General features: G+C 52.3%; 1 protein-coding gene across 2 annotated transcripts; it reads right to left on the minus strand.

The window, feature by feature from the left end:
- Positions 1-76: 76 nt before the first annotated feature.
- On the minus strand, positions 77-11998 carry DDA1 (DET1 and DDB1 associated 1). 2 transcript variants are annotated; one of them, XM_080989310.1, is made up of 5 exons: positions 11925-11998; positions 8895-8975; positions 5508-5559; positions 4242-4303; positions 77-1315 (listed from the first exon to the last, which is right to left on the minus strand). In XM_080989310.1, the coding sequence occupies exons 1-5, from the start codon at positions 11925-11927 to the stop codon at positions 1205-1207; spliced, it is 309 nt and encodes a 102-aa protein (XP_080845436.1). In that variant the 5' UTR covers positions 11928-11998; the 3' UTR covers positions 77-1204. The 2 variants fall into 2 exon arrangements, with proteins under 2 accessions (XP_080845436.1, XP_080845435.1); XM_080989309.1 differs by lacking the exon at positions 11925-11998 and adding an exon at positions 9979-10237.
- Between the last annotated feature and the right edge of the window lie 2279 nt (positions 11999-14277).

Consider the following 14277-nt stretch of genomic DNA (forward strand, 5'->3'; position numbering starts at 1 on the left):
CAACGGGTTTCCTGCTAAATCGGCAGTCAACCCGGCACAGCTCACGGCGCAGAACACTGAAATAAACCCAGCCAAATTGGTGAGAAAGATCCTTCTTTATTCTACTGCAAAAGTTGCACAGAACTGGTCCATTCCTAGAGTGATCTGAGAGAGAGAGAGAGAGAGAGAGAGAGAGAGAGAGAGAGAGAGAGATTTGCGGGGGGTGGGTCAGGGGATGGAGGGAGAAAGGGGTCGGTGACAAGCAGAAATGTTTTCCTTTCCTCTTCACAACCTACGGCTGACATGCTAACAAAACTCCCCAGAACAGAAAGCTAAAGATGGGTGTGTTTTTTTAATAATAAAAATAAAAACAATACAACAGTTATCAGCTAAAGAGGACACGACACGTCTGGTGAAGAGAATCCATCGAAGAAGGACCGTCGACGATATTTTTTTTAATTAAAAAAAAAAAAAAGCTTTTCCAGAAAACGAAAACATCGAAATGAAAGGGGAGAGGGAGGTCAGGATACGGCCTCCTCGCCTCAGATCACACTTAGATTAGGAGGTGCAAAGGAAGAATTTGAAAACCACACCCCCTCTTTTACGCACACCAGTAATTGTACAGATGGAAGGTTTGATTCCACAAAAAAGTCAGGGGGGTGTTTCAGCATGAGCTTGGATACAGTTCACGTTAGTACAAAGATATTTTTCTTTTTTGGGGGGGGGGGAGATTAGCCGCAAAAGTGTGTGGGGGGGTGTGGGTGTCTTTTTTTTTTGCCTTTTCCCCCAAACAGAAAGGGAATGGATCACAGTTTAAACATCATTTTGTATTCCCGACTTGTTGCAACAGAGAGAGCGAGAGAGCACATAAATAATAATGGAGAGAAAAAATGGAAGAAGAAACCCCCCTCTCTCTCTCTCTCTCTTCTGCCCCACGACACCCCCCCCCCTGCCGTGCCTCTTTCGCCCCCGCTTTCACCAACACACACACACAAATAAACAGAAATAAATACATTGGCTGCTACAGATCTGAAGTGGCTGCATAGTGAAGGGTGAACCAGGAGAGGAGGAAAGGCAAGCTGATTGTGGAAATGTGTGTGTTGGTGTGCATACATGGTCAACAGACACTCACCCCCCACCACCACAAAAAAAAATACCACACAGGAAGCCCCTGTAAATTTTAACACAGAAGACAAGCAAAAAAAAAAAAAGTTTGTTTTAGTTTTTAAGTGTCGTCATTCATATCCTGGCTGTCCGTCCGGGCAATTTTCCGGGGTGGGGCTGAATTCTCCCCTTCTATTTCCACCTGTTCGGGGTCTCTTTTCTTCGCTGCGTTCTGAGGGGAGCAAGCAGAGGAGAGAGAGATGGAAGGTAGGTTAAGAGAAACCGGGGTGAGATGGATCGCTGATCGGGTTCGGAGCGATTCGTATACAGTGGTGCCTCGCAAGACGAAAAGAATCCGTTCCGCGAGTCTCTTCGTCTTGCGGGTTTTTTCGTCTTGCGAAGCAAGCCCATTAGCGGTTTAGCGGATTAGCGCTACAGTATTAGCGGCTTAGCGGGCTTAGAGGATCAGCTGATAAGCGGCTTAGCGATCAGCTGTTAAGCGGCTTAACGATCAGCTGATAAGTGGCTTAACGATCAGCTGATAAGCTGCTTAGCGATCAGCTGTTAAGTGGCTTAGCCGATCAGCTGACCAGCGGTTTAGCGGCTTGGGAAAAAGGAAAAAAACCCCGCAGGAACTCGCAAGACATTTTCGTCTTGCGAAGCAAGCACATAGGAAATTCGTTTTGCGAAGCACCTCCAAAACGGAAAACCCTTTCGTCTAGCGGGTTTTCCGTCTTGCGAGGCATTCGTCTTGCGGGGCACCACTGTACACAGGTTTTCGCCCCCCGAAGTAAAGGAACGAGGCGGTTCCCCCGCAAACAAGAACGGCAAAGAGGCAAGTTAAATTGGCAAAGTACGCCCCCAACATCCTTAGGGGTCGACCCAAAGAAATGAACCGGGAGGGGTCTGTTTGCTTTGACGGGAGGCGAATGTTACCACTCCAGGCAGACCCACCAAAATGAATGGACACAAGAGACTCGGGTCTGTTGGTTTCAGTGGGTCTACTCTGGGTGTAACAGGGACGCGGGTGGCGCTGTGGGTTAAACCACAGAGCCTAGGGCTTGCCGATCAGAAGGTCGGTGGTTCGAATCCCCATAACGGGGTGAGCTCCCGTTGCTCGGTCCCTGCTCCTGCCAACCTAGCAGTTCGAAAGCACGTCAGAGTGCAAGTAGATAAATAGGTACCACTCCGGCGGGAAGGTAAACGGCGTTTCCGTGCGCTGCTCTGGTTCGCCAGAAGTGGCTCAGTCATGCTGGCCACATGACCCGGAAGCTGTACGCCGGCTCCCTCGGCCAATAAAGCGAGATGAGCGCCGCAACCCCAGAGTCGGTCACGACTGGACCTAATGGTCAGGGTCCTTTTACCTTTACTCGGGGTGTAACACAGCTGGATACAATTTCAAAGGGTTCTGTGCATGTTTTGGGGCTTACGTGCATAATTCATTATTATTATCATCGATTTTGTTTACTGAGAGCTTCCCAGAGCACTTTGCGATGTAACAATTCAACTGTTTATATACACAGTCGTACCTTGGATCCTGAACGCCTTGCGAGTCGAACGTTTTGGCTCCTGAACGCCGCAAAGCTGGAAGTGAGTGTTCCAGTTTGCGAACGTTCTTTGGAACCCGAACGTCCGGTGCGGCTTCTGATTGGCTGCAGGAGCTTCCTAAAGCCAATCGGAAGCCGTGCCTTGGTTTGCGAACGTTTTCTGAAGTCGGACGGCTTTCCGGAACGGATTCCGTTCGACTTCCGAGGTACCACTGTATGTATGTGTGTGTGTGTATGTATATAAATGTGTATATATATATATATATATATATATATATATATATACACAGTGGTACCCCGCAAGACGAACGCCTCGCAAGACGGAAAACCCGCTAGACGAAAGGGTTTTCCGTTTTGGAGGCGCTTCGCAAAACGAATTTCCCTATGGGCTTGCTTCGCAAGACGACAGCCCATAGGGAAATCTCCGGGACAGCGGGGAAGCGCAGCGCGTCTTCCCCACTGTCCTCGGACCTCCTCCCGCCGCCCGGCATCGGAGCTTCGTTCCGATGCCGGGCGGGGGGGAACGCCTCCTCCCGCCACCCGGCATCGGAGCTTCGTTCTGATGCCGGGCGGCGGGGCGGGAACGCCTCCTCCCGCCGCCCGGCATCGGAACGAAGCTCCGATGCCGGGCGGGGGGGGAACGCCTCCTCCCGCCGCCCGGCATCGGAACGAAGCTCCGATGCCGGGCGGGGGGGGAACGCTTCCTCCCGCCGCCCGGCATCGGAACGAAGCTCCGATGCCGGGCGGGGGGGGGGGAACGCCTCCTCCCGCCGCCCGGCATCGGAACGAAGCTCCGATGCCGGGCGGGGGGGGAATGCCTCCTCCCGCCGCCCGGCATCGGAACGAAGCTCCGATGCCGGGCGGGGGGGCGGGGACACCTTCTCCCGCCGCTTCGGATGGCTTTCCTGAAGACTTGGGGTGGGAGGAGGGTTTTCCTTCCCACCGCCAACATTCAGAATGCTGTTCTGAATGTTGGCGGTGGGGAGGAAAAACCCTCCTCCCACGCAAGCCCCGGGAACAGAGGGAAAGCGCTGCGCGTCTTCCCCTCTGTTCCCGTACCTGTCCTGAAGGCTTGCGGTGGGGAGAAAAGCCCTTCTCCGCACCGCCAGCCTGGCAAGCGGTTTCCCTAGGAACGCATTAATTGATTTTCAATGCATTCCTATGGGAAACCGTGCTTCGCAAGACGAAAAACTCGCAAGAAGAAAAAACTTGCAGAACGAATTAATTTCGTCTTGCGAGGCACCACTGTATATATAAAATCAATCGCTTTTAAAACAATGGTATGTACAAAAGAACTGTAATATAAAGAGAGCAGAGAAAACGACAGCCCACATACAGAAATCAATTCAGAACCAACAGGAATAAAGTTCTCATAAGGTTTATGGAAAGAAGGGCAGCTTTAGCAAGAGCCCCAAACAGAACAGATGTGGTCCAGGAGCGTAAGGCCAGGGTAGGCAGGTGGCGGCGTACGAAAAGAGGCTCTGTAGCCGTTTCCTACCACCCACCTTGCTGGGGACCTGAACGAAACTTTGAAGGCCTCCCTCCCTCGCCGGGAGATGCTTTTGAAATTAGACAAGATTGCGCAAATTGCTAGCAGAGCACGTTCCGTACCTTTTTGTCCCACTGCTGATGTAGGTAACGCAAAAGTATGTTCGTCTTTTCTGTTACTATAACTGTTGGAAGAAAGAACCGGGGAAGGGGGGAGAGAAAGGACATTATCACAATAAATTTCTTTGCTTTAAATGGCCGTATAGTTTTACACATCACTTGGGAAGACAGGAGAACTAGGGCCAGCGTACTGGAAGAAGCAAAGATCACCGGCGTTGAAGCAATGATTCTTCAACATCAACTTCGTTGGACTGGTCATGTTTGTGGATGCCTGATTATCGTCTTCCAAAGCAACTCCTCTATTCCGAACTTGAAAATGGTAAGCGTAATGATGGACGACAAAATAAGCATAAAGACTCTCTCAAGGCAAATCTTTTAAAATGTGGGATAAACACTGACAACCGGGAATCACTGGACTGCGAGCACTCCAGTTGGAGAACAGCCTTTACCAAAGGTGTCATGGGCTTTGAAGACACTCGAACTCAGGACGCAAGGGAGAAATGTGCTAAGAGGAAAGCACGCTTGGCAAACCCTCACTGGGATCGACTCCCGCCCGGAAACCTATGTCCCCACCGTGGAAGGATGTGTGGATCCAGAATTGGCCTCCACAATCACTTATGGACTCACTGTTATAAGCGTGTTCATGGAAGACAATCTTACTCAGCTACGAGGGATCACCAAAGACGAAGATATGGGGAAGGGTGTGCAGTTTTTAAAATCTATTTATAAAGACATTTATATATGCTGCTATTATTCACAACTGCCTTGCGACAATAAACCACATAATAAAAGCCGTGCAGAAAGTTAAGATCAGGTAACTATTGCGGAAAGATATACTTTGCTACCTGCATAAGGCTAACAGAAATGGAAAGTTTACAGCAGGCATTAGCTGAGAAGCTGCCCGCAGGACCTTGTGGCAGAGAGTTCCATAGGGGGCCAACGACACTAAAGGCTGAGTTTCTTATAGCCAAATGAACCTCATCGGCTTGGGGAACGACCGGCGGCGTTCCTGCAGGTGATCTCAGGTGATCGAGCGGCAAGGCAAGCGCTCGCCGCCTTCTCAAAAATTGCATAGTCCAGTTCTCTTTTACACTGCCTGTGTCCCTGCCGGAGTTCCTGGACCCTGTCTCCCAGCAACCCCGATGGCCAGCATGACCAATGGTCAAGGGCGACGGTGGAAGGGGATGCCCAGCAAGATCCGGAGGGCCACAGATATTTCCCAAGTGGAAAGCTCAAGAAAAAAGGAGGAGAGAAAAAGCCAGTGCTTACTTTGTTCTGACGGATATTCCCGCGTAGGGAGGTATACTGATGGCCTTCTGTTCTGTAAATTGAAAAAGAAGGAGAGAATGAGATTTTTTTGCGTGAGAGAAAGATCTTTGCGGTTCAACCATCATCTTGCTGATTACCCACATTGTCCCGGTAACTTGTTTTTTCTTGAAGTTACTTGCCCACAAGGGCAAAAACAAAACTACAAACAAACCTCTGCCTGCAAAGAGCTTACAGATTAAAAAAATAAAAGGTCATAGGGGTCACTGTGCCACTGAAGGACCAGGTGCACAGCCTGGGAGTCATTTTGGACTCACTGCTGCCCATGGAGGCGCAGGTCAATTCTGTGTCCAGGGCGGCTGTCTACCAGCTCCATCTGGTATGCAGGCTGAGACCCTCCCTGTCCGCAGACTGTCTCGCCAGAGTGGTGCATGCTCTGGTTATCTCCCGCTTGGACTACTGCCATGCACTCTACGTGAGGCTACCTTTGAAGGTGACCCGGAAACGACAAATAATCCAGAATACGGCAGCTAGACTGGGGACTGGGAGTGGCCGTCGAAACCACATAACACTGGTCCTGAAATACCTACATTGGCTCCCAGGATGTTTCTGAGCACAATTCAAAGTGTTGGTGCTGACCTTCAAAGCCCTAAACAGCCTCACCTCAGTAGATCTGAAGGAGCGTCTCCACCCCCATCGTCCAGCCTGGACACTGAGGTCCAGCTCTGAGGGCCTTCTGGTGGTTCCCTCCCTGCGAGAATTGAGGTTACAGGGAACCAGGCAGAGGGCCTTCTCGGTGGTGGCGCCCGCCCTGTGGAATGCCCTCCCATCAGATGTCAAGGAAATAAACTATCTGACTTTTAGAAGACATCTGAAGGCAGCCCTGTTTAGGGACGTTTTTAATGTTTGACCTTTTATCGTGTTTTTAATATTCTGTTGGGAGCCACCCAGAGTGATTGGGGAAACCCAGCCAGATGGGCGGGGTACTACTACTACTACTACTACTACTACTAATATCATTGTTATTATTCTAAGTCCAAAGATCCCAAAGTCAGGGCTGTAACCAAGCTCTGGTTAGGGAAGACCTGTTGAAATCGACAGGCCCAAGTTAGCCACGCTCCTTAATTCCAACAGGTTTACTCCTGAGTATGGGATACGATCCTCACAGTGCTATTATTGCTTTAGTTTGCATTCTCCTTTCTCCAAAGGAGCCTCGCTGCACAACAGCAAAAAAAAAAAGCAGGAAAAGAAAACCAGGACAGACTTGTTTCAAAATGTCAGCAATCCAAATAAGTTAAGTTTTTCAATATCACAGGCGTTATACCATTTTGAATTCATCTTAAGCTACCAATCGATACCAGCTGGTTAAATTTCAGAAATGATAATTAATGGTTTAATGCGGATCGATGAATGGAGTAGTAATCCTCACTTAACAATATTGGGAATGTTATCTAACGTACGAGGAGGAGGAAACAAATGAGATCGCTATCAAATTATAAGCAGCAATTAGGGGTAATTCTGGACACATCTAAGAAGGGGACAGGAAGTCAATTTTTTGGAAACAGTTGTATAAAATTTGTTATGGGTTTGTTAAAAATGTGGAAAGTCGTTAAAAATTAACCTGGCAAGAGATAAAAACAGTTGGTTGTGATAATTAAAAAATGGAGTCAGATATGATAAGCACCCCCAGATATTAACAATAACATAACCAGCGGTACTATCCGAAGTCGTATAAAAACCGACAAATTACCGTATTTCTTGCTCTATAAGACTGACTTTTTCCCTCCTAAAAAGTAAGGGGAAATGCGTGTGCGTCTTATGGAGCGAATGCAGGCTGCGCAGCTATCCCAGAAGCCAGAACAGCAAGAGGGATTGCTGCTTTCACTGCACAGCGATCCCTCTTGCTGTTCTGGCTTCTGAGATTCAGAATATTTTTTTTCTTGTTTTCCTCCTCCAAAAACTAGGTGCGCCTTGTGGTCTGATGCGTCTTAGAGAGTGAAGAATACAGTAATCACATAATTCTGCCTTCCCTGAAAACTGGCAGCAGCTGGGTTGCATGCTATGAAGAGCTCAAAAACCACATCTCATGAATCCTAGAAGGGAGGATAGACTGCAGTTTCATTAACACATTTTCTGACGACAGGCTTATTTACTTTGCTTCTGATTTTCAAAGATTTCACCCCATTTTCCCACTAAAAACCACACAGGCCTGTTTCTCCAGGGAACAGGAGCTTGCAGACGGCTTGAAAGCTGTGCCCTATTTTTTGCTCTTTAAGACGCACCAGACCACAAGATGCACTTTGAGAATACGTGGCATGGGTTTCTCAAAAACAAGTCATGCCAGACAAATCTCAGATAGATAGATAGATAGATAGATAGATAGATAGATGATAGATATACAAGCTTGGTGGATCAGGGGAATGCTATGGACATAATATATCTTGATTTCAGTATGGCTTTTGACAAAGTCCACCATGATATCCTTGCAGAGAAGATAGTAAAATGAGGGCCGGACGAGGTAACTGTTAGGTGGTTTTGTAGCTGGTTGACAGACCCAACCCAAAGAGTCCTCACTAACAGTTCCTTGAAATATCTAAAGTACTACCACACAAACGACAGAGCAAGCTTGTTTTCTAGTGCATTCGAGGGATCCAAACCAATGGATTCAAGTTGCAAGGAAGGAGATTCCGACTAAACACCAGGAAGAAATTTCTGAGGGTAAGAGCTCTTCACCAGTGGAACTGACTCTCTCAGGAGATGGGGGACTCTATAATTCCTTGGGGGTCTCTAAACAAAGGTTGGATGGTCTCCACCCCATCGTTTTGCCCGGACACTGAGGTCCAGCACCGAGGGCCTTCTGGCGGTTCCCTCACTGCGAGAAGCCAAGTTACAGGGAACCAGGCAGAGGGCGTTCTCGATAATGGCACCCGCCCTGTGGAACGCCCTCCCATCAGATGTCAAAGAGAACAACAACTACCAGACTTTTAGAAGACATCTGAAGGCAGTCCTGTTTAGGGAAGCTTTTAACGTTTGATGTATTACAGTATTTTCATATTTTTTTGGAAGTCGCCCAGAGTGGCTGGGGAAGCCCAGCCAGATGGGCAGGGTATAAATAATAAATTATTATTATTAATTGTCATGCATGATTTAGCTGAGATTCCTGCACTGCAAGGGGTTGGACTAGAAGACCCACAGGATCCCTTCCAACTTGACAATACTACGATTCTATGAAATCATGCACAAATGGAGTGTCTTGGTGGGAGATCAATTCTGGGTTCACCCAAAAAAAACCCCCTGAAATAACCAGGACCCTCAACCCTCGAAAAGACTCTCTGAAGGGACCTCAAGTGCAACTCTTTGTTGGATCTCAAGCCAAGAGTTGGTACTCACCGATGCTTTACATACAGAATCTGCGTGGAAACGGCTGAAATTGCTTTTATTGTAGACAGGCAACCCTTTCAGAAAATCAGCCTGGAATGAAGCAAAACAGAAAGGAAAGTGAAACCACAGACAGGCTTTTAAGCAGCAAGCATCTTTTGGGGCGGACACTCCCCCTTTGCTTTTCTCTTGCTCTCATCAGCTCCATTCAGCGTGCCACAAATTCAGGAAGCTACCTGACCCTTCGCAGCCCTTAAGGACTAGAAACTTGATCCCTCCCCTCCTGCAAAAAACCCTTAATTTTAGCAAAGTATTTTTATTATCATTATATATATAGGTAAAGGTAAAGGGACCCCTGACCATTAGGTCCAGTCGTGACCGACTCTGGGGTTGCGACGCTCATCTCACTTCATTGGCCGAGGGAGCCAGCGTACAGCTTCCGGGTCATGTGGCCGGCATGACTAAGCCACTTCTGGCGAACCAGAGCAGCGCACGGAAACGCCGTTTACCTTCCCGCCAGAGTGGTACCTATTGATCTACTTGCACTTGGATGTGCTTTCGAACTGCTAAGTTGGCAGGAGAAGGGACCGAGCAACGGGAGCTCACCCCGTCACGGGGATTCGAACCGCCGACCTTCTGATCAGCAAGTCCTAGGCTCTGTGGTTTAACCCACAGCACCACCTGCGTCCCTCTTGTTATATATATATGTTGCCCCTAAAAAGTAAGTTACTAGTCTTCGTGGTTCCAAATATTGTCAATTCAAAATAGGAAGATGCCCTATATAAAGCCCTAGACTCAAATTGCCACATCTGCAATCCACTGGGTAGCTTAATAATAATAATAATAATTTTTTATTTATACCCCGCCCTCCCCAGCCAAGACCGGGCTCAGGGCGGCTTAGTTGGTTAGAGTGCAGTGCTGATAACGCCAAGGTTCGATTCCTGTCAGGGACAGCTGCAAATTCTTACATTGCAAGGGGGTTGGACTAGATGGTCGCCAGGGTCCCTTCCAACTGTACAATCCTGTGATTTCTTCTATGATCTAGGCAGGCCTCACCACAACCTATAAGCACCCCTGAAACAGGCAGCCGACTCACCCCAACGCAGAATCCGCTAACCTCTCTCAGAGGCATATTCTTGCTGCACAGAAACCATCCAGACCAACAACAAAAAGTGTGGCACAACGGTTGGGGTGTCAGGCTACAGACTGGCAGAGACCTGAGTTCGAATCTCCACTCAGCAACACAAAGCTCACTGCGGCGACTTTGCAGCCAGTGGCTGCCTCTCTTAAATTAGCCTACCTTTCAGGGCTGTTGTGAGGCGGAAGCAGGGAGAATTGCATAAAACGCCTGGAATGACACCCCCTGACAACAAAGCTTGCTCTCTGAGCAAAGCCAACACCCCCAGCAGGAAACCTACTCAACGGTCGCCCCGAACCCCCGTGTCCCCCCCATTCCGACAGCAAAGCCCGAACCTTTGGAAAAGCAACGTTTTCCAGACACCCCACATGCAGGTCTGGGGTCTTCCCAAGTCACCCCAGCCTCACTGACGGATGCTTTTCCTGTCCCCCCAAATTTGCACCTCCTGCCCTATAAGCTCACTAAGACACCCCCTAGCCCCCACCCCGGCTTTCTTCACACAGCAACCCAACAGGGGTGCTTCTCCCCACCAGCGCCAGTCGTAAGAAAGCCCCTCCCTGATGGAAGGGGGATGGGATGGGATGGGGGGAGAAGCCCCATAAAGCTCCCAAACAGCTCCCCCCATTCACTGGGGGGGGGGTTTAGAGGCGCCCTCTTTTCCTCATCAGGCTTCCCCCTCCGCCGCCGACCTGAAAGCACCCCAGACCCGTCGGCCTCCCCGCCCCACAGATGAGACCCCCCCCCGCTTAGCCCCACGTTGCCACCAGTTCGTAATGCACAGCACCCCAACCCCTCCCCACCCCACAGATGAGACCCCCCACTTAGCCCCACATCGCCACCAGTTCGTAATACACAGCACCCCAACCCCACTGGACCCCCCTAAAAGCTGCCCCCTAAAAGCACATCCTCCCACCCCCCAAAAAAGAGAGACCCAGGCCTCCCCCCTTGCAAGCCTGTGCACAGGACCCCCCCCAACCTCACTGGACACCCCCCCATCCTCAGTGCTGCCCCCTAAAAGAACATCCTCCCCCCCCCAAAAAAAACAGAGACCCAGGCCTCCCCCCCTTGCAAGCCTGTGCACAGGACCCCCCCCCCAGCCTCACTGGACCCCCCCTCCATCCTCAGTGCTGCCCCCTCAAAGCACATCCTCCCACCCCCCCAAAAAAACAGAGAGCCTGGCCTCCTCCCCTTGCACGCCTGTGCACAGGACCCCCCCCCCAGCCTCACTGGACTCCCCCCATCCTCAGTGCCTCCCCCTAAAAGCACATCCTCCCACCCCCCCAAAAAACAGAGACCCAGGCCTCCTCCCCTTGCAAGTCTGTGCACAGGACCCCCCCCCCCAGCCTCATTGGACTCCCCCCATCCTCAGTGCTGCCCCCTCAAAGCACATCCTCCCCCCCCCCCAAAAAACAGAGAGCCTGGCCTCCTCCCCTTGCAACTCTGTGCACAGGAGCCACCCCAAGCCCCACTGGACCCCTCCCATACTCTTTGCTGCCCCCTCAAAGCACATCCTCCCCCCCCCAAAAAAACAGAGACCCAGGCCTCCTCCCCTTGCAACTCTGTGCACAGGACCCCCCCCCCAGCCTCATTGGACTCCCCCCAGCCTCATTGCCTCCCCCTAAAAGCACATTCTCCCCCCCCCAAAAAAACCAGAGACCCAGGCCTCCCCCCTTTGAAGCCTATGCACAACCCCCCCAAATAATAATCACCATGCTCCCCCAGGCCCCTCTCCAGAGCCCCCTACCCCACCTCCCCCAATGGGACCCCCCCACCCAATGGAGCCTCCCCTCCCCCCCTCAGGGAGCCACCCCTCCGCCCCGCCCCCCAAGGAGGCCCCCCACCCGTTGGGGGGGCTCCTTCCCCCGGGGGAGGGGCCTGCGCGGGGCGGGCGGCCGCCCACCTACCATCTTCCCCCTCCAGGCGCCTCCTCAGCAACTTCTCGCCCCCCCTCCGGCCGCCGCCGCCTCCCCGGCCCCCCCTCCCGCAGCCAGGCCACGCCCTCCGCCGGCGCCCATTGGCTGCCCCCTGGCGGAAGCGGCGTCGCCATTGGCCCGCGCGGCTGCCGCTCCCAGGGCCACGCCCCTTCTCCGCCCTCCCTCCCTCCCTCCCTCGCGCGCGCGCCGCCCTTTCGCTCTCGCCGCCGCCGCCGCGGAAAAGGGAAGGCGAGTCAGAGGGAGGGAAGGCCGGATGTGGGTGGGCGGGGCTTCCGGGAGGGCATGCCGGGAAATGGAGTTTCTCCAAGAGGACTGGGTTTTTAAAGGGGCCGCGGCTGCAAGAGCAAAGGGCGGGAGTCGGCTGGTGGGGAGGGGCTGGAGGAGGCAGCTGCACCTGACGGGTTCCTGCCTGCAGAAGCGGCTGCCTAAGCAGGGATCTAGGCGGGGCTGGAGGAGGCAGCTGCACCTGACGGGTTCCTGCCTGCAGAAGCGGCTGCCTAAGCAGGGATCTGGGCGGGGCTGGAGGAGGCAGCTGCACCTGACGGGTTCCTGCCTGCAGAAGCGGCTGCCTAAGTAGGAATCTGGGCGGGGCTGGAGGAGGCAGCTGGACCTGACGGGTTCCTGCCTGCAGAAGCGGCTGCCTAAGTAGGGATCTGGGCGGGGCTGGAGGAGGCAGCTGCACCTGACGGGTTCCTGCCTGCAGAAGCGGCTGCCTAAGCAGGGATCTGGGCGGGGCTGGAGGAGGCAGCTGCACCTGACGGGTTCCTGCCTGCAGAAGCGGCTGCCTAAGTAGGAATCTGGGCGGGGCTGGAGGAGGCAGCTGGACCTGACGGGTTCCTGCCTGCAGAAGCGGCTGCCTAAGTAGGGATCTGGGCGGGGCTGGAGGAGGCAGCTGCACCTGACGGGTTCCTGCCTGCAGAAGCGGCTGCCTAAGTAGGGATCTGGGCGGGGCTGGAGGAGGCAGCTGCACCTGACGGGTTCCTGCCTGCAGAAGCGGCTGCCTAAGTAGGAATCTGGGCGGGGCTGGAGGAGGCAGCTGCACCTGACGGGTTCCTGCCTGCAGAAGCGGCTGCCTAAGTAGGGATCTGGGCGGGGCTGGAGGAGGCAGCTGCACCTGACGGGTTCCTGCCTGCAGAAGCGGCTGCCTAGGCAAGAATCTGGAAGGCGCTGGGGATTTTATCCAGGCATGGAGGCGCAATGCTGTGGGGCTGGAGGGTTTCTGCATAAATCACTTTCCTATGTTCCTATATGCCTGTTGTCTTTGTCCATGGAGTTTTCTTGGCAGCGATACTGGAGTGGCTTGCCGGTTTTCCCAGTACAGTGGTACCTTGGGTTACATACACTTCAGGTTACATACGCTTCAAGTTACAGACTCCGCTAACCCAGAAATAGTGCTTCAGGTTAAGAACTTTGCTTCAGGATGAGAACAGAAATCGTGCTCTGGCGGCGCAGCAGCAGGAGGCCCCATTAGCTAAAGTGCTGCTTCAGGTTAAGAACAGTTTCAGGTTAAGAATGGACCTCCAGAACGAATTAAGTTCTTAACCCGAGGTACCACTGTAGTGATGTATGGAAGTGAGAGCTGGACCATAAAGAAGGCTGATCGCCAAAGCATTGATGCTTTTGAATTCTGGTGCTGGAGGAGACTCTTGAGAGTCCCATGGACTGCAAGAACATCAAACTTCTCCATTCTGAAGGAAATCAGCCCTGAGTGCTCACTGGAAGGACAGATCGTGAAGCTGAGTTTCCAAGACTTTGGCCACCTCATGAGAAGAGAAGACTCCCTGGAAAAGACCCTGATGTTGGGAAAGATGGAGGGCACAAGGAGAAGGGGATGACAGAGGAGGAGATGGTGGGACAGTGTTCTCGAAGCTACCAGCATGAGTTTGACCAAACTGCGGGAGGCAGTGGAAGACATGAGTGCCTGGCGTGCTCTGGTCCAGGGGGTCACGAAGAGGCAGACACGACTAAACAACAACAACATTGTTCCTATATGGGGCGTTAGGGCAGAGGAAGGGAAGTACCTTGTCCTTCTTCGGTCCCCATCATGCACTCAGCTCTCACCTGCAGCTCCTAGCAGCTGTCAACACACAACAGCGGCCTGCACACCAGGAACAGCTTTGACTGGCTGGCTAAACCAGGGGAGGGGAGCCGATGGGTCTCAAACCCTGGGTGAGTTAGGGGCTTGCCCTGCATGTGAAGACAGGCTCCAGCAAGCGGAGTGGATGAGACCAAGAAAGGGTCCAAGGGTCAAGCAGGGAGTTTCTGCCCGAGCTACTAGAGGAAATTGAGGGGCAGTTGTGGTTCGTCCACCTGGGAAGGGAGA

The sequence above is a fragment of the Podarcis pityusensis genome, assembly GCF_964106645.2.
Source record: "Podarcis pityusensis genome assembly, chromosome: 18".
In the NCBI taxonomy this organism is placed as follows: Eukaryota; Metazoa; Chordata; class Lepidosauria; order Squamata; family Lacertidae; genus Podarcis; species Podarcis pityusensis.